The sequence below is a fragment of the Balaenoptera borealis genome, assembly GCF_965194805.1.
Source record: "Balaenoptera borealis genome assembly, chromosome: 1".
NCBI classification, from domain to species: Eukaryota; Metazoa; Chordata; class Mammalia; order Artiodactyla; family Balaenopteridae; genus Balaenoptera; species Balaenoptera borealis.
In genome coordinates this window covers 122,919,848-122,941,501 of record NC_138860.1, presented here as the reverse complement: position 1 = coordinate 122,941,501, position 21,654 = coordinate 122,919,848, and the positions used below count along the sequence as shown (strand labels likewise).

Genomic DNA, 21,654 nt, shown 5'->3' with positions numbered 1-21,654 from the left:
CCCTCACCTCCCACTCCTATTAAAACCTTTATGTGGAGAAAAATATTATTTTTAAATTACTGTGTGATGATTTCATAGTATCATTAATGATTAGTAAATAATGATTTCAGTAAATTTCTATAACATTTATAATCAAAAAATCTTTTAGTAAGTCAAAGCCTTTTTTTTATTATTACTCTTAGAACTTTCTAAAACAATACAACAAGAGGAGGAAAGAGAATGAATGCTGAATTTTCTAGGACATTTTAAAATTTGGTAATTTTATTCCATACATTAAATTATCTTATGACACAGTCCTAAGATGTTCTCATCGTTAATTCATGGAATTCTGTATATATAATTTAAAAGACTGTTTATAAGTAACTTTTGCAATCTAACTGTGAGTTATTATGTGAATGAGACTATACCTTTTAAAACAGGTATGTTGGATTGAGATATAGATAATGGTCATTACAGGTATATTATCTGATAACATTGATTTAGAACCTTTATATGTGCATTGCCATTTATTTCAACCCTTGACAAGTAGACCTTTATTAAGCTGTGATGATCACTGAATATGAAATGTAACCAAGATTATTTTTTATTCAAACATAATTTAAATATTCATCAAAGAGAAGTTATGCTTGAGACTGACAGAGACTATTAACATCAAAAAATATAATTAACTGCATTGGGTATCATGAAGCAGAGTTAGCCAAATAGCCGAGAGGTCTAATTGCTCTAGAATTTGAGAAGCAATGGTTTTATTTTATGCTGTAGCTGTGAAATTAATAGTAATGTGGTTTCCTATGTGGGCCAATTAAAAGCTGCCTGTTAAGGTTCATTGCTGTATAGGAAACCCACTGAATATCCCTTAGTAAACAGTATTGACATGTCAGTATGTACAAGAAGATAAAATACAATAAAACCCGTGAAAATGAGAAGTGGTATTAAAAGACCTGTTTTTGAAAACAGTCCATTAAACTCTTTACACCATTACAGTGTTGCAGTGGATGTTGTGGTATGCCCTCCACATTCCCCCTTCAGATCAGGCCCTTTTTCCCCCAGCTGCCAAGGGAGTTGCCAGCGGATGGGCTCACAGTGCGTCCCTGCCCAGGAACTGCCATGGGCTGAAGGGATCTTAAATCCTTCTGCCCAGAGGCAGCCCTCATTGAATGCCAGAGTACAAAGGCTTTGGCCTTCTCATATTTTGCTTCATTTTGAGACATCTCTGAAGGGTTCTTCCAACCTCAGAGCTCCCTCCCTGAGGAATTTGCTGGGCCTTTCTCACTCTACCCAATCCTGCTTCACTCATGGCCACACTGATAGCTCTAAGAGCATTATAAGCCTCTCAGAGCTCCTGGCTCAAATTCTGCTCCCCGTGTTACCCAACCTAAGGAAGGTACTGATATAAAAACAAGTCCTGTCAGTGGTACTGGTTACATACATTATAGGAATCTGGCAATCAAAAACTAAAATGGTTTTAAAGCAAATTTTAAAAATGCCCAATTCAGGTCTAAAACATGGCATTTTACGTTGTAAGGTTTATCTTTGTCATGTGGTCCTTTTTCTTTAATCAGGGTAATAGGCTGACCTTTGTGATGCTATTCTGCTTTTTAGTTGAATACAAAAAGAAAGCATTCCTGATTGAACCCAAAAGATTTTGCCTTGCCCAGGCTGTAGAGATTTAAAAGTGGGCAGGCATTCTAATGGCATTTTGACATTAATGAGGTTGCTGAAATGGAAAAGTTGAAGGGTCAAAGATAAGAGCGGTAGCAAGATCTTAACAGTGTTTCTTTTTCATAATAATAACATATCAAATATACTTAAGAAATGACTGTTATTTCTAACATAAAATATGTAATGTTATGTGTGAATGTACTGCTTTAAGTATTAGACTACTTTTTATAAATAAAAATAATGCTAAAATTAGCTATAAAATGTGCAACTTCAGATATGGTTTATTAAATTAGGATAATCTCATTTTTTTAGCTCTAATTTTTGTAAGGCATTAAAAATCTTAAAATAGCATAACAGATTTTAATGTGTGTAGTATAATTAGGTATACATTGTGTCTTTAATCTGCAGTGATAAAGATGTTTTCCTGGTCATTCATTACTTAATATGCTTACCCTGTTTATATCTGTGGCTTAAGAGTACATGTTAGTTTTCAGAAGAGCAGTGTTGTGTTGCTGCTTCGCAGCACACAGCCCTGTACTCTCAAGCCTGTACATGGTGTTAGTGGTATTTAAAGTTCTTGAGTCTAACATTTTATAGCTCACGATGAACTGAGCTTTTCAGACAGGCTACTGATTTGAAGCTAATTCAAGCTAGGAGTATTATATGGAATGGAAGCCTTCTACCTTCAACTGTTAGAAACTTTTACAAACCACGTAAATCAGAGAAGTTTTACTTTGGTTTATATCCTGGTCATGGAACTGCGCTTGACTTCTGAAAATTATATCTTTATCTTTCATCCATTGATTTATGCCTCCAAATAATTACTGAGTTGTATGGTGGGCAAGCTAATGTGTCAAACACTCTAAAGATATTTGTGAACAACTGGTAAGAATATACATTTTTAAGTGTATGGACTGGTGTTTATGAAGTTAATATATTTTAGAATAAAGCACAGTGTTATACACGTGGTTCAAAGATTCTTAAAACAGACACTCACCTCTCCAAGATATTATAATCTGGTGAAGAAGATGAAATATATATAGAAATAACTATGATACCAAATCTCTCAGATAGCACAGTAAATTTCTAAAAACTGATAGAGAAGGGAAAGCGATAAGCAGTGGCATGAGGTGGGAAAATCGTACTATTTGTTGAGGGAGTACTAAGTAACTGTGAAAGGATTTATTCAATTTCTGTCCTCACTCCTTTAAACTTTCTTTACCATGTCCCATCTCATTAACTTTCTTCTTCCTTTTGGGTATTCTGAATTCTTTTCTTGCACTTAGACCTCGGAGGAAAGGATTTTTCAAAGATTGTGTTCTTTATATTTCTCAAAATTATGGAATAGTTCTATAAGATACTATATTTTAAAAACTGTTTTTAACTCTGTAATGTCAATATAGAAGATAACACTAGGGTTTTAAGCCCCTCATACTGACTCTGAAAACAAGGAGTTCACTCTTTTTATAGCAGAGAACAGTAATACATAAGTTCATATCCATTTGCTTACTTTCTTCTACTTAGATATTGTTTGGATGTGGTATAATTAGTATATCACAATGCTTTCAAAGTTGTAGGTATTCCTGTAACTAGGATATAGCAGCAGATAATGTCATGTATCACTGTTTCTAGTGCCAGAACCACACGTGGATATAAAATTATCATTTCCTTCCTTCCTTCCATCCTTTCTTCCTTTCTGTCTATTTATATATCATTTATCTATCTGATTTTAGATAATTTCTTGCCTTTGTGACTGAGATGTAGCAGAGGACATTTCCCTTGATCTGTGCTTTTTAAAAAAGGAGCACTTTTGGTAGTACGCTGTAGACTGGATGCTTACGAGTAGGTATTCAGTTATCGAGAATGCCATCGGCAATGCCTTGTTGTTTTCTTATCAGCTTCTTCCTGCTGTCAGCTTGGCATTTATTTCAATAGAAAAGGATTTGCGTCAAATGTAATATCTTATTATATACAGCTAACATGGGGTTTTTAATTGTGCAAACACATGAGACTCCTGCAGTGATAGTCAGTTTGATAAAAGGATTAGATTATGAATATTTTGTCACGATTAAAGATTAGTTCTGATTTATCAGAAGTAAGCCGGTGAAATTTGCCATATATTTATCGTCAGGTGAGACTCCATTAATTTTGAGAGTGTATGAACCACAGAATATCCACCTCTTTATAATTCTCTGATAGATATGGTTATTTATATTCAGATCATGGGTATTAAGGATTATTTTTAGCCTTCCACACCTGCTCTACTGCTAAGAGTATCCCAAGAGTCTGTGGTTCCAGTCTTTTGCCTTTATTGTTTCTCATCTCTTGTCTTACAGAACAGTTAGGCAAACATCTGTACAAAATTTCTGCAGTTTTTATTATGGGAAACAACAGTGATATGTATCAACAGGACATTTTGAGTTGTTCCTTCAATTAAAAAACCCTCAATAAAATATAGAAGAATGAGAATTCCAATTTAGGAAGTATTTATTGAATGAGCACTTCTTGCCCTAAATAGGACTAGGCATTCCAAGGAATTTAAAAGAAGCCTAACAACATCTAACTGGAGAGGTAAGGGTAGGGTCCTAGAAACAGCTAAAAGGCATTCATGGTATGAGACCTGTTACGATGAAGTGCCTAGCACTCTTTGGGGTGTTTGGAAAAGAATATAAACAAAAACGCAAGGAGTTTACAGCTTAATTTTAACATGGAAAATACTTGGTGAGTTAAATAACAATTTTATGCAAAATACAGAAGAGAGCCACAAAACAGAATATGATTAATTGCCTAATTAATTATATAGACAGTTACTGGAAAGGAGAGAAAGATCACTTCAGGTTCGGGAAATTGGGGAAGAATTTAATACTGTTTGGCCAGTGTAGTTTATGTGTTGGCCTTCTCTATACCTCCTCCTTAGCAGATGCTTTCTGCAAATGTGTGTGCTTCTTAGGCTTGCATACAGGGCATCACTGTGAGTTGGAAAATAGGAGTTCCTCAGACTAGTGTCCTAGGTTCTAAAAATGTTCTACCTCAGAGACAAGATCCTTCAAATGGTTCTTTGTATAAGGAAGAAGTCGTTCAAGAAGTGTATTGACAGTAATTTCCGTGGGAATTCAGTTCAGATACATCTTTTTAAATTAGAAAGAACAACATAAGGAAAACACAGATAGTGGTTTTTATGAGGCACGAAGTTAATATTAGATAATAAAAAAAGATTCATGACTTACAGAATAATTGCATAGTATTTTGTTTTCCGAATGAGAGTTTTCACTTTGTCGACCATTAACTCTATGTATTTCCCTCTCCTCCAACATTAATTTTTACTATGAAGTTCATACTATTCATAATATGAATACTATTAAGATATTGCTCACTTGACCTGTCACATCCCCTTTTCCACAAAGCATTCCTATATGCTTGTTTATAAACTATGTCACATATTTTACTACCAAAATATTTACAAGTTGCATGAGGAAAATAAATTACTGTAAAACAAAAGTAATAATAAGAAAAGTGCACTTAACTGAAAAACAAGTTTGATGAGGAAATAATAGTACTAAAAGTCATGAAAGATTTCATACTGAAAGAATTCATTTTGGGTAAAGAATAGCTGTGCTTTCTTGCCTCTTGGTTAAAAAACCCAAGCACTTATAGAACGTTGTCATTTTAATAAAAACTGGAAAAAATTCCTGAATTGAATAAGTACTTTAACAAAAAGTTGTACTTTGTCTTAACTTTTGCATAGATGGTAAATTTTTAAAAACTACATCACCCAAATCTTATGATTTTATGTCTATGCTTTCATTTTGATTACATAGGAAGTTCTGTGAACATTCATTGCTGTGCTATAATCAAAGTGAGGTCTGTAAAAGAGGAAATTATATTAGCTGTCAATTAGACTAGAGATGCATTTCTTTTATAGGCAGAGATTTATAATACTGACTAAATGACATCCCATGAAACATCTTGGGAGGCAGAAAAAAATATTTATGGCATAATTTTCCTGTTTATCAAAATCACATCTAAACCAAGGGAGTTATCTTTAAGGTGAATTTAAAATAGCAACAACAAAAATCTAGTTTACTCAGTTTTGCACTGTAAAACTCCTTTTAGTTGCAGGTTCTTTTACATTATTTCAAACTCAAATCTTCTGAGCGGGTAATTAATGGACCAGAAAAGCCATTTGTGGAATAGAAGAGCCATAAGGGTGAACATATTTCTTCACAGAATGAGCTTTAAGAAGTAAATAATTACAAAAGGAAAAGATTTGGGATGACCAATCTAAATCTGAGGATAATTAGAAGGAATAGAGTATGAAAATCAAAATGCTTGGCATGTACAATTCTCATATCATAACAAGACTAATTAAATATTTAGAAACCAAAAATCCCCTCACAATTTGAAGAAAAATAACCCATGACAAAAGGGTCTGTAACTTTGCAGATAATTAGCAAGGGTTATAGGAAGGAAAAGCATCACAGATTGGCTCCAAGGCTCTGAAAGGTCATGTCTTATTATGGTGTGTCTTTTATATGGTCTGGTAACAAGTTTCTTGCTAATTTAATCTAACTAGGGCATCCCATAGCGATATCCCATTTCCCTTGTTAAAAATGTGATAGTTTCTGCAAGTGCAAACTGTAGTAGGTTAACATTTTTTAAAATAATTGCTCCTAATTGATACAGGTCATAATAATTTTTTAAATTATTAAAAGCAGAGGTCTTGAAAATTTGGACTCAGAAGCAATATTTTTAAAGTATTTCAAAATTTTATAGCTTTTATCCCCACTTGAATTATCTTGTTCCTTTCATTAAGTAGTTAGACCTGATGACCCTGTGAATGAAATTTAGTCTCAGTGGCATGCTTTGTAAATAAATATTTCTTATTTTGCTAATAAAAGCAAGTGCATTTGTGTTGAATGTGCATTTCTGCAAACAAGAGATTTTGTACTGGATTAATAAGGCTCTGAGTGAGTCCAGCCTAATTTGCATTAAACTGACCCCAAGGTCCAGTAAAAACTGCAAGGAATTTCAAAGGTTTCTAAAACATAGAAAGTTGTTTTTAGAAAATCAGCATTGTCGTTTCAAAATCCTAATTTTAGTAATTAATGTGGAATTTTTGAGAATTTTTTTGAGTTTCTAAGATGCCAATTTAACTATAAATATTAAAGTATGCATACTTTGTGGTTTTAATTCCTGACACAAAATGATTATGGAAGGTATCACTTTCATGTTATTCCTGTTTTCAACATACTGAAAACTAGAATGACGACAACCTTCTGGATATGAGCCTACGCAGGATTTTATTTCAAACTTTTGTTGATTTGCTGTAGGTTAACTGATACTTATTTTTTTGGCTTTCTATTTGTTACATACTATACACTTTTTCAGTCAAATAGGTTTATGTTTATATATCGATAGTCGAGACAGATATTTTGTATTCTTGCTTATAGTTATTTAAATAATAAATTGACTTTTTCTATACTTTTTTTCAAATACAGTTGTAAAGACTTAATTATAGTTGCAATTTTTAAAAAATTAGGATTATATTTCAAATTTTTGAAAACACCAGTATATAGGAAACTGAATGGAATAAAATTAATATTATTTATTTTTTCCAAATTATGTATCCATGCGTCTATCAGTATTCAAGTGTATTTTCCTAGAGATTTCGGGTAGCAACTTTAGTTCAATAATTCAACTTTGTTTCAAGGATTTTAAAACACTTTAAATAATACAATATTATAATGCTTAGAGTATAATATCCTAACATGCCTAAAGAATTAAATACTATATGATGGATAGAAATCTTCTACAATACACAAATTATTAAATAAATTATGAGAACATAGTTATGTGACAAATGGGAACATTACTTTAGAACGCCTCTTTTTTACCACATTAATTACACATCATTTAGCTTCCTGATGTTATGTTTACCTAGGAATTAGTTAGGCTTACAAATCATCATTAATAAATATTTTAAAAATGCAGGACCACTTTCCTTAGCTCTACAGAATGGAAGTTTAGATGATAAAAGGGGATTTCATTACACAGTTTTAAAAAAGGCTTGATTTAACATTCAACTCAGTTTCCCTCTGTCATCTGTGAAGATGATTGTAACCTTGTATCCTGGAGCATAACTTCTTTTTATCCCCCCAGTTTATTTGATTACTTTGTTTGAGCAAATTTACTTAGGAACTTAACTATTCATGTTTTACGGTAACCTACTATGTGTATAAAAATTTATTGTAAATTTGGACTCAAAGAAGACAGGGGTTCTAGTGCCTAGAGTACTGCATTCATTCCTTGGTCATTTGGAATTGTTAGTGCATGAAAAAGTTATTTGGAAGCTAAAGGGTACTTTTTCCTCCACCCCTTAAATAGATGTGTCTCCTTAGTGTTGTATTATTGGCTTTCATGATACAAAACTGCTTCCAAATTGACAGAATTCTCTGAGAATCAGGTACAGCTGATTGAAACAGAATTGGATGTCTGATATTTATTTTCTAATAACTGTTTATTTACAAGCAGCAGTAGTCAGGCTAACCATTCATCATTATTTCATTCATTCAAAAACAACTACTGAATTCCTGTTATGTGCCAGGCATATAGTCACCTCCAATAAAAATGTATAGGTTGACAGTGACCTTTTTTCTTTATTTTCCTTTTCTTTTTTGCCCTCTGTGGTAATGTTTCTAAATTTAAAAAATTTGTGTACTTGAAGAGAATAAAATTTACTTATTGACATATGATTTTTTTTTTTTGGTAATTGAGGCTCAAGAATGAGTATCATTTCTAGTCCATTAGTTAGAGAATGGGTTTGTAACATCAACTGTAGATGTTCTATTCAGTTAGAAGATATAGTTCCCCATGTGGATGTGGTTTAAACGTCCACAGTACCCCTGTGAATGTTCTGTTTATATTTGGCACTTTGGAAAGGGATATCATTACATGTTTCCCTAGTACCTTGAAAACATTTATTTCATCTCCAAAAAGTAAGCAGTTTTAACTAAGACAGAAGGTAACTCAGGAAAGAAACAGACCTGTTATTGCTAATATTTTATAATTGAATTTAAAAAATAACAGATGCCACTAAGAGACTGAAATTATTGACGCAGTCTTTACTGAACAGACATTCTCAATAAAGAATTGGACTAATTGAAGAGGATGACTCCAAATTTCAGCAAACATTAATTTTTAGTTTCTGTCATGATATACTAAGCTTTTCTGTTGAATGCTGGAGTATTTGTTCAAGTTGGTAGATTTTGCATTTTTAATCTTCCTTAGAACTGTGGTGAATAATGGCCCCTGGCAGGAGATAATGAAATTTTCTTAATTTATATTTTCAAGCAGAAGCTTCAATTGAAAATGGCATCCTATGGCCTGGAGACATAGCTCTAGTGCAAGTTTCAGGGGAGATGCAATAATAATGCAGTGCCACCAAGATGAGGAAAGATGGGACAGTGAAGAAGTAATTTAAGGAAGAAAAAAAGAGTGTACCAAAGCTTTATTATAGCATATCTAATGATCTGTTGAAGATTCCCAATGGTTTTTGGAGCATGACTGGAGAAACTAATGTTATCTTGCCAAAACAGAAGCCCCTGCTTAATCAGCAGAACAAGACTATTGATTAAAACACCTCTCACAATAGATTACACATGGAATCTCATCTCCATACTTTGCACTTGGTAAAGTGTAATAATGAGCGTAAGATAATCAAAAGAAGAGTAAAAGCAATTTGTTGGGCATTGTACAATTCAAAATTAGAGTTGGAAAGGAAACAAATTTGCATGAATACTTCAGCCTGTTTTTAAAGCTGTACATAGGAAATCATATGGGAAATATAGGGAATACTCTGGAAGAACAAAAGATGTTTTGCCCCTTTAAGATTTGCAAATCTATGTCCATCTTATATAAAGGAGTAATACTCTTATTACTGATATTTTTGTTGTTGTTGGTAATCCATATTTGTTAAGGGATTGTGCGAAGAGTTTGCCTGCATTATCTTATTTAACCTTAACGACAAACTTCTAAAGAGGGTATTATGGTTTACAAATGAGAAAGCTAAGGTTGAAAGGTTTAATATGTTGCTTATGGACTCACAGTTAAGTAAGCAGCAGGGCTGGAACTAAAACCTCAATTCTTTTTTATTCTAAAGCCTCTGCTTTTAAACACTCATCTCCCCAGTTAGCAAATAATTTTGCTTCTGAACAGAGTCAAACGATATGCTATGCTGGTGATTTTCATACAGCTTATTCTCAGCTTATAATGTGTGCATTGTTCCTTCTTTCATTTACAGTTTTAAAAGATTAAGGAAAAGCAGCATATTAATAGTTTGTTTGCATTATTAATATTTCATTAGTGATGAAGCACTACTGTCCCCTAAATAAAAAGATAATGTTTCTTCAAATTCTGCTGTTTAATCTGTGCATGATAATTTATACGTAATTTCCATATACTAGTATGTATATTAATGATAATATACATTTATAAAATGCATTTTTATCAATTACACATTTTTCTTGGCAATATTTATCTTAATTTCAAAAAATATTGTGGCTGTCTTAAAATTTAATGTTGAAACCTGAGAACATTGACTACATCTAGAAGATAAAATAGACTTATAATACTTTTAACTTCTTACCATCTACTGATTGGGATGGTTAAGAGATTCATTAGATATTCCTTAAAGTATCTTTCTCTTACATACTGTGCACAAACCTAGACAATGTCACTGACTTTAAATATCGTACTCTAAGTTTTGCTAATAAGCAAATATATTGGTATTTCCTTATGCATGGGAAGTAAATTAATAAACTATTAATCTCCAAAATTTTTTGTTTTATTTTCTTCAACTTTTGAGATGTACATTTAGCTTTATTTTTGAATAGAATTTTTTTTCCCATTTAAAGTAGAAAGACTTACAGGAATGAGTTTTTAAATAATTTTTTAAATTCAAATTATTTTTTGCTCCATTTAAAGCAGCTCTATGGCCTATAAAGCAGGATTTAGGATTTTCTGTGTTATGGTTGATGGGTTTTATGATTAAAATGTAAGTTTTATGAATATTAACATCAGATATAATACTTTTATTCTGGTATTTCAACTTAATGTTACCAAGCATTTATTATTGGATTTATTTTAGTTACCTATGGGATTCTCAGAATGAGTGTTGTATTCTATATATATTTTAGATTAGAAAATTAGAGGAAGAAATATGTAATATGATAGAAAGTTGCAACCTAAAATAATGTATAGAAATAACATATAGGTGATTTTTTTAATAGTGCTTTTAAACCAGCGATGTAAAATAATGTTTAGCCTTTTATCTACACATGCCAACTTGGAAATTTTTGGAAATGTGGTTAGAATATTAAAAATGATCATACACTTAGATCTGAGACTGAGTGCGTATGTAGTTTTACATTAACTTAGTAGGTGGTATTAAATCATACATCATATCCCAGAAATTGCTTAGAAGTAAATTTTTGCAAGGGCTGCCTTTATGCCCCGTGAGTTCTTTCTAAAAACAATTGTATAGTATAATGTTTTCCTATAGTTGAGCCACTTTATTAAAATGTATTTGAATAAATAAGTCAAAGGTTGACTATAGAAAAATTTGCAATGATTATAGTGGATCTTGTTTTGGTTTGTTATTTTTAATGATACCTTCCTTCTAGGGAACACAGTATATTTTTACAGTTTGCCAAAATTTTATTTCCAGATTTGTTTAGTGTTAGATATTTTCATTAGCTAGGAAAAGATTATACTTTCCTTCTGTTGTTGAAAATGGGCTTACATGTGATGTATACATGTACTTAGAAATTGTACTTATTTAGACCCCTCAGGTTAGGAATTTATAAATAACTAGCCTGCTGGCTCAACATTAGAGCAACTAAAACCCTTGATTCTTATGATTAAAATTAGCAAGAGAAGATATGTTAACATTGTAAGCTGTATTATGTACTTGCTGCATAAATCATAGTCATCACTAAATGCTTTTCTATTTCACTTGTATTCTATTAAGCTTTATAGAGTAAAAGCATGTGTTCTCATATATAATTTATTCTTTACTAAAGTACCTAAACCTGTCTCTAACCCAGTGGTCCTCATAAATCAGAATCATCAGCAGCGCTAGTTAAAACACAGATTGCTGGGTACTAGCCTCCAGAGTTTCTGAGGCTGTTGGTCTTGGGTGGGACCTGAGAATGAATTTCTAACAAGTTCCTAGTTGATGCTGGGGCTGCTGGCCCGAGGACCACATTTTGAGAACCAGTGCTTTAACTATCCTCACTCATCTGTGCAGCCTTACAAACACCAAATAAAATAAAATCAATTATTTAGAAGTTGAAATGTTTCTTTATAATGAACAGTAATTGCATTTCCTTCAAGTCATAATTAAAGGTCCACCTATTTAAAAAACCCTATTTATCCTCTTCTGCCTTGTTCTCATTTATACTGAATTTTTATGTTTCACATTTAGGAAAAGTATAAATTTTTAACATCATGAATCCACATGGTATTACTAAAATATACTGATACTTTAATTGTTAATGTAACCATACCTTAACTGATAAATCTTTTTTTTCTGGAGGAAGAGAGAGAAACTCAGGAGGGGAACTGAGCTTAGGGCTTAGAATGCAAACAACTGAATGCCTTTCCTTTCTTGGCTTAGTTGTGACTTTTTATTTTCATTAGAGTGAAAACTTGAAGCTGAGAGGTTGGTGGGAATTTACTTTGCTTCTGTGGCTAATTGCTTTCTATTTCCCTATCATCTTGAATGATAGCAGTTTACAGTTTTACAGCCTTACCAGCAGTGTATTGGTTAAGGAAGTTTCAGATTTTTCTTAGTACTAACAGCTCACATTGTGTATTTCCTTTTCCCTAGTTTCCTCACACTTTCTGTATTTGGAAACTTAAGGCTACTTGCATAAAGGAATTTACATAGTCTGTATTTTTAATAATTTCCATCATTTGGTCCTCTAAAATTTTAGGTTTTCTTATCCATGAATCAAGATACTAGTATGCAAATCTGATATTCTCATACCTTTGTGTTCCTCTTCTTGCTGACCCTTTACTGTTTTAGCACCCAAATTCCTTTTTTCCTCAAGATTAATTTCTTGCACTTCTGATATATAAAATGAACCTTTTTGACATCTTGAGAGGCCATGAATTCTAGAAATCTTTATAATTGTATTTGCAGGAACTCCATTAAGTTTCTTTACCTTCAATTTTACTTAAGCACACAGACCTAAAATTAATACTTTTTGCTGTCTTAGAGTGAATGCATTGTACAATGTGATTATTAAAAGAAATTTTAAAAATTACGTGGTTGATATAAATTATTATAATTGCTTTTGACATTAATTTGAACTTGTAATTGTGGTCAGGTGACTAATGCAGAGTTGTTCAGAAAAAGAGTAAATATGAGCAGTTATTTTTCATTTTATGGTGTTTGTCTTCTTTCAAACAAAATATAATGAAAACAGGACTACTTATCCCTTGTATACTTCCTGCCAATATACTGTGACATTGACTAAAAGATATTTCAAATCCCATTTTAAAGTCGTATTTATTTATCTGCTCTTACAGTGGGAAGAAACCTGGAAAATCGTCAGTATGTTCTTTAGTTTTGAAAAAATGATATAAATTTCCAAATCTTTTGAGCAACTTCCTTCTTCACCTTGGTCCAAAGTCCTTTGTGCTCTTGGTCTATTTCAACCTTGAGTACACTCCCCTTTCTCTCTCACCTGTTCCTGGTTTAGTGGGGAGGGAGGCTCCAATGGGAAGGGAAGGGTGATGAAGTATATGAAAAGTTTACTCACGAGTGGAATTGTTTTTTTTGTTTGTTTGTTTTGTTTTTTTCCACAGCTGGAATTGTTGTTTTATGGGATTTCTACCATGAATATATTTTGAATAAATATTAAAACCATTTACAACATGGCAGAGCTTCATTGGTGGCTATAAAATATATATAGAAGGAGTGTGTGAAAGGGATATCTAACTCAAAGGAGTTTAGATTTCTTTGTTTCTGAGAAGTGTGAGGGTGAGATAAAGGGACGATCTTTGTAGGCATGAATAAGTACAAGCAAGGAAATTAAAGTTTTTAATTTTTGATGGGACCAGGTTAGTAGCTGAGAATTCCTGAGATCAAGAAACTTTAAAAAGAAGCAATGAACTCTTGTTACTGTAAAATTTAAGAAGAAAATGAAACATTAGTTCAAACAATAGACGTTGGTCTGCTGAGAAATCTTAAATCCATTTGCTGTTTAAAATTTTAGGATATAAAATTTGTTCCACTATTCATGTTAAAATAATTCATTTACACTAAATGGAGAACCATTGGCAAATTTTTATAAATGATTGAACCCATTTAAGAGAAATACGGAATAAGGGGGGTAAAACATGATGTTGCATAAGAATGTGACACTGCATTGTTTACATTATTCGTGCTTTTGAAAATTATTTTATATGGTATGTTTAAAAAAATATGGCATTAAGGTATTACAGATTACGATAAAAGTTATCATTAGTTTCATATTTGTACAAACAATTTTAGTTATAATTTATTTAATATTTAAAATGTCCATTTGAAGTTCATTTATTATACCTTGACCTATAAAATTTACCTGTTTGATCCTATAAAAGTTTTCAGGTCTTGCTGCTCTACAGGGAAGAATCAACCTGGTTTGAGTTGAAGTGGCTCTAAGGTGCATGACTTTACATACCTACCCCTCTCTAACACAGTTCTCCTTCCACCCTCCGTGAATTAGTTGTGCTAAAAACTGGGCTACTTTTTCATTCTTTATTTGCCATGCTATAGTCTAGTTATTTAATATACTATAGAATGCCTGGTATTCAAATTATCAAGTAAATTTTGTTAAAATGCTCTTGCTCTGCTTGCTTTGTCTTCCTAATTTATATACCAGCAGAAAATACAATAATAACCCTGAAAATATTACATCCCATTGGGTTGTAATCAAGTTAAATATAAAGGAAATGATTCTTGCCTTTATATAGCTTATAACAGGATCATTTGGACAAATTCATAGAACTCAAATAAATATCATCTTGCCTGGAATTCTAACTTAATTCTAATAATCTCAATGACAATGAATTAATGACAACACAAAAATAAGAAAATACTTCCAATAGGAATAAATAGGACATTCTAGGCATCATGTTAGTGACATTCTTTTTAATGTTGTATTTCAGGGAGTACTAATTTAGAAAAACCGAATTCATAGTCATATCATGTTGATAGTATAAGCATATTGCTCTATGAAAATAGTAAGTGTAACACAATGCTTAGACACTCAGTATTATGTACCACGCACTATGCTAAATGCTTTAAATTCATTCTGTCATTTATGCAGGCCATAGCATGGAAGGTGTGATCTATTAGCTTGGTATCTGGTATTCAAGAGTGTATAAGTACCTGTAATAGAACGCTTAACACAAAATTTTAGATTTAGAGGATAAGCTTAAAACCTGGCTCTTCCTTTGTTTCAGTATGTTGTCAAAATTTACTTTCAAGCTATTCAGTTTATGACTCTGTTTTGTTCAGTTCCATTCTTGTTCAGTACCATTTTAAAGTCAATTTTAATTCTTAAATATTATGGTGAGTATCCAGGTAAGTTTCTTTTTTTTCAGTACATGTTGAACATGTCAAAAATTCCAATTAAAATGTATACTAAAAGAATAGAGAACTGTTAGTGATTTTCTTTTTATTTCCAGTTAAAATTCAGTGTGACCCATGATACAGAAATACCACAACATAAAGAAAATAGGACTTTTGTAACTCTTTACAGCAACCTAATATCAGTTGAATTTTTAAATTTATGGTACTAGTTGCTTGAAGAAAATATGGATCAGTTCTCTATTATATTTCTTTAGTAAAAATAAACAAATACATTATTGTTACACAAGTTTGATTTGTTTTGTTTTCCAGGTGCAACAATCGAACACAGTGTATAGTAGTTACTGGGTCAGATGTATTTCCTGATCCATGTCCTGGCACATACAAATATCTTGAGGTCCAATATGAATGTGTCCCTTACAGTAAGTATGAAGCTTGTATTTTTCACTTTCCACAGCATTCCTCGTTGATGCTGAAAGAGGACACATGTGAAAGAAGCATATGTTTATGGCCTACAAAACTATTATGCATGCAGAGCACTAACAGACTCGGGCCTCCAATTAGTTTCATGAAATGTGGACGGAAGCCATAGTGTGATGCTGGCCAAGTGTCTGTCTGTGTTCTTAAGTGTTTGGCTTTTACGGCTAGTGTTTTTCCAGAAAACAAACTGGAATTAGCTATTCAGTAGGGCAGATAGAAATCTGTACTTTTGCCCAAGACCAGTTGCTGACAAATTGGTTTGGCTCACAGTTTTCTAAAGAAGGAATTGACTTCGGTTTTAATCGTGAACTACTTGAATGGCTACCTGCTGTTGTGGTAACTTTAATGCCTGGTGAAAGCTACCATTGCAGGAACTGAGGCAAGTGCTTTCCTTTTTGTCCCTTGTCCTTAAGAGAGTACTCCTTTACCAGATTCAGTGACTAAATCTTAACACTAAATAAAACAAACGTAACAAAGCCTTGCACATATTTTTAATTTTGCAACATCCATTTTTAGTATTATCCTTTAGAGGAATATTTAAAATTCAGTTGGGAACTTCATAAGTAGGCTTCCGCTAATACTGTAATTCTATGTAGCTTTCCTCCTAATCTCAGAATTCATACTTATGAATTGGATTCTTTATTTTCAACAGGAAAAAAACATTTTAGGCAATTAAAAAGATTAAGTATATTACTTAATTTTCATCAGGTAATTTGTTTGGTTTTGTTCTTGACTTCTTTACTTCTTAAATTGGATAAACGTGTCATGCTACCTTAATTCATAGGCATTTGAATTAAAAATTCTTTAGCAGCAATTTTATGATTTGCTTTAGAGGACTTCCCTCCTTAAAAAAAGATGGACTCAAACTAATAATGAAATTGCTTTTTCCAGAAGCTCAAAAACCAGATCACTAGTTCTGCTAGATTCGTATGTTCAAACTATCAATATTTCTGAAACCAAAGGGCTGATTTTACATAGATATACTATGCCCAGTATGGTTGTAATACATACTTACACATCCTGTGAAGGCACTGTCTCTCTCTTCTCTGCCCGCAGTTTTGATAAATTGGCTTTTTGTGGGGTATCAGTTAAAGGCCAAACACAGATTATCTTTTCACCCCTGCTCTGTGTTGTGTTACTGTGAAATGGAGGCTTTTTATGTTTTCAGTATTTTCTATACCATTTGTAGGATTGGAAGCCTACTGAGTGCACTGATCTTTATATCATTTCTCCTGTGTGTAGTGTTGGTGGCTTACATAATCATTCTCCTGTGCCACTGGAGGAACATTGTATTCTTTTGAGCTAACCAAAGTTTTGTTCCATAAAGTCACTTTCAGTTGAATTTAGTATGGTTTCTGTCCTCAAATTAGAAAAGGAATACAGCATCCATTCCCAAACAGTGGAATCAGTCAGAGCTGCCAAGAATTATGTCTTTCTGGAGCCAGTTCCTGTAATCTAGTCTATAGATCAAGAACAGTGTTAAGAAAATATTATTTTCAGACTTCTAAGTTATTTCTTGCGCTGTTCAAGAAAGGAAAATGTGGATATCTTCTGGAACATCTAACTTTCAAAAATTTACTTTTTCAGTTCTCCAGAAGTAATGTACATTGTGTAATAAACTTGCAAATAGCTATACTCAGAGAAGTATTTGTTCTTTTTAGTTTTTGTCCTTAAAAAAAAAACCCGGTAATTAATTTGCTGTTACCTTTCTAGATGTTTGCACGAGACAGAAATAAGTCTATGGCTTTTTTAAACTACTCCTTGCTAAAGAGTAGAAGTAATTATAATTCCTATATACTGTACAGTAGTGACACACTATAAATTGCATGATTTTCACTAATATTAAAATTAATGGAAAGGATCTTTTTAGATTGTTCTGATCTTATTTAGGACTGTGTATCTTCTCAATCTCTTTTCCCCATTATCCTCTCCTTTTGTTTCTTTATGCTTCTGTCCTTTATAACCATCTCTTATACTTGTTTTTATTTTAAGAGTCTAGCTTTCACTTTTCCCTTGTTTTAATAGTATTTTGGTACTTTGTAATGTTTGCATACTCCTTTTACACTTAGTTGATAAAAACTGTCACTGTCAGATAACATTTATTATGTGTCTGTTACCACCTGGCTTTATGCCAGTTTCTATCCAGAGCAAATTCTTCAGGAGCATATCCATCCCAAACTGTTTCCACTTATTTTTTAAAAAATTTAGAAATTTTCCATGATCTCTGAAAATTTTATAATAAATTTACTCAACAGAGTCCATCATAAATGCTGTTGTTTTTTTAACTTTGTATGTTTATAGACAGGCACATATATTATATTTGATTAGTAATTGAATGAATGTGTGTTTAAAAGAAGTCATAAGGATCTTGTAGGATAAAGGAGAGTAATCAGATCAGAATTTCCATATCCTACAGGTGTGATTTGGTTTGATTTTTGTACCCTCTTATCTCAAATTATCATTAAGTTATTAAAGTTATACCATAAATTCAGCTATGTTTTATTTTATGAGAAAAAAACACTTTTACTATTGATTGAATCATTGTTAATGAATAAACATAAGATTATTCAAAATGAAATAGTGTGTCACTTCAGATACAGAGTATGTAGGCTTTAGTTTGTTTGGGTCGATCTCTTGTCTTGCATAACCGTGTCCTTCACTGATGTTAGTGGGTCACGTATTTATGTTTGTTCTATAGCATAGTAAATGTATTGTTATGAATTAATTCATACAGTCTCTTAAGACAAGTTGCAATATGTATTTGTGATGAAGAATGCTAATTTCATTAATTTGATTGTATTTTTATATTTTTCTCGGTTGAGAGAATTTTGGCTGATTTGACAGATATATATCCTTTGGGTTGTCATAAAAATCATAATGTAAGGTCTTTTGTTTTGAATATCCATATTTTATGCACTTCATCAATCATCAAAAGTTTTATTTAATTTTTTTTTTTACTTTTACATTTGAATGTTACTTCTCAGTTTTCATTAGAATTATAAATTATATACAATATATATCCATTTTATTTTCTTTAATATAAATATAATAGTTAAATCGTAAATGAAGTCATCCCTATTTAATATTTTGCTCAGTAACTTCACTGTCATTTTAATGTATCAAATAATAAAACCCAGCCATTTTCAATTAATAGAAAACAAAATATATTTTCTACATTCTTTATTGAACTTGTTTTAAGTTCTGTTTTAAATGCGTAACATATTTTAAAATGTATTATTCCCATCTTTGCATTTAATTGATGTATTTCAGTAAAATCATCCTTTCCTAAAAATGAAGAATGTAGCTGTGTATAAAGATAGTCTGAGCAGACTCAACACTAATGATTTATTTTATCCTCATTTTCCCACCATGCCCTTCCTTTATTGATTCTAAGCAGGTATAATATTGCTCTTCACTGAGCAGTAATTTTAGGACCAGTGGTTTATAAAAAAGAATTGTTCCATGTCAGTAACACTGAATTTCCTTTTTACTGGATGTAGTCAGGTTTACGCATTAATAGAGCAAGTATGTTTCCTGAAAGTGGTTAAATAGACCAAGTTGGACAGAGGAGGTGGTGTCTTAATGTGGAAGGTTTCCTATGGCAAAAATATTTGTGTGATATGTTTCTCCCTAAGGTATTTCAGGAGGTCAGTATTTAATCTTGATGAATTATCATAATTTAAAAAAATTAATCAAGCTAAGGCATCTTAATGAAATGTGCAACTACAGTATCTTTGAGTAGTCAGTTTGGAGATACAGTATTAGCACACCCTAATGCATTTTAATAAGGGAAGAGGGAGAATCACAGACATTAGTCTGGTCACTTTATGAAATTCAGGCAACATACTTCAAAACCTACATACAAAATCTAAAATAGTATTTTATGGTTTGTAATTATTAGAATACGATTTACCAGTGAGAATCTTACATAGCATACTTCCTAACTGCATAATCCATTTCTTTAAACTTCTTGGAGGGAGGATTTTTTTCTCCTATAACTCTACTAATCAGGTTTGTTTTATGAAAGCATTTACCTTTTATGGGGTCTGTGGAATCAAGGTATTTGCTTTGAATGCTTGGTATGATTGTTGTTGCATGCTAGCTTGCTTTTGTGTAAATTGATGATGGTAGACAATGTCATAATAAGCTAACCATAATTCTTTCTTCCTTTTTCTCCTTGCCTACTGTGCTTGCTTTTTCCTTGTATGTATTTTGCTTACTTTTTTTTAATAGACTTTATATTACAAGTTTGAGATATGTGATGTAGAGAATTTAATAAGGATTTTATAATATAAAGTATATATAAATGTAAATAAGTAAATTTCCTAATTATTAGTGGGGAAGAAAGGTACTACCTTAGCCTACACTTCAAAATAACTATTGGGGTAAAGGGGGAGGCTTGTATATTCCTGAAAAGGAGGCAGATTCTTTATAGTTAAGATAGATTTTTCTAGAAACAGAAAATTTAATAGAAAAAAATTGAAACGTACTGAGATGCATAATTATATATTTCTTCTTACATAAGTGTCTTTGAAAAAATGTAACAATATCAGTATTCATTAGCTTTGACCTGAGCTTCAAAATTGAGTTGCCATGTTTATAAATATATTTCCCTGTTGTTATGCTTACCTAATTTTAGTCAGCTTAATAATGAGTTCGCATGATAAGATAAATGGGGATGATACACCTATGCATGCATCTGTGTCTATAGCCTACCTATTTAAAGTAAAACTTGATAAGAATGCTGAGTGACTTGGGAAAGGCAAGAGTTATGTACACCATGCATTAGTGAAGAGTTTCATTATTTATTCAGGTACACTAAGTGAAGCAACATGCCAACATATTTGTATTGCCTCCTTAATCTACTGAAATGATTGATCCATGTTCTTTTATGTAACTTTAGTATCTTTTCTCCTGCTAGGTTTTCCTGTTGTGTTTCTCTTTATCCAAAGTAGTGCAGCTCTTATTCTTCCTATATTTAGCATCTATTACGAATTCAATCTTAGACTGTCAATTTATTTTAATCTTTTTTCTTTTTTCCTTGCACTTTTTTGTTTTCTTCCGATGCTTAAAATAGAAGTGGAGCAAAAAGGTAAATAATGTATACAGTTTGAACCCCAGCTCCCTGTTATGTGCCTTATGGATGTAACCTTCTCCCTTCCCTTCCCCTACAACACTCCTGACATTAATATATAATCAGCAGGATCTCATAAATGCACCTCATAAAGAAGTCGACTGTTTACAGTGAAATTATATGACCGCTAAATCTGGTGACAGGGTAAAATTTCTGAAGTCGGCGAGGGGGAGCTGTCCTTTCTCTGTTTCTTTTCACTCTTTATCTCTTTTTCTGATACCCTTGGATATTTTATTATTAAAGTGTCATCTTGCCTGGCTTCCAGAACCCTCTCCATAGCATGCCATGGTTACAGGGTCTCCTGGTCGTTTCATCAGTCCTTTCCTCGTATTTACTTTTCTCTGCTTCTAATTGCATTTTCCGAATATTTATGTTCCTTCAATTGAAGCACTTTTGTTTTCAGTCTGAGTTCCATAGACGTTCTAAATAAGCCTTCACATTGGGTTTGTTTTATTTGCTTAATTTTGGTGTTCTGCTTTCGGGGGCTTATAAATGGGCTAAGGAAGGGAGGGTACAAAGTTTGGTCTAAAAGTACTTTGATCACCCTTATGTACAAAGCTCAGAGTTTTAAAGCATAAATTACCGAATTATAAGATAAAAACACATAGCAAAAATGTACATTGTTAGCTCAATCATGAATGATCTTAAACTTAGGTTTGTATTTGTGAAAATAAACCCCAGCCGCTTTGTATGCTGGTACATCAATTATGGTAACTTGAGGAAAGAAAGGTAGTACTCG

General features: G+C 32.2%; 1 protein-coding gene across 8 annotated transcripts in view; it reads left to right on the top strand.

The window, feature by feature from the left end:
- ADGRL2 (adhesion G protein-coupled receptor L2) overlaps positions 1 to 21,654 on the top strand; it is a 266,791-nt gene that overhangs the window by 197,817 nt on the left and 47,320 nt on the right. For all 8 annotated transcript variants that reach the window (XM_082354785.1, XM_082354786.1, XM_082354792.1 and 5 more), the window contains one exon: positions 15,614 to 15,723. In XM_082354785.1, the coding sequence (XP_082210911.1) occupies positions 15,614 to 15,723 (110 nt within the window). The remainder of the gene's footprint in view (positions 1 to 15,613; positions 15,724 to 21,654) is intronic.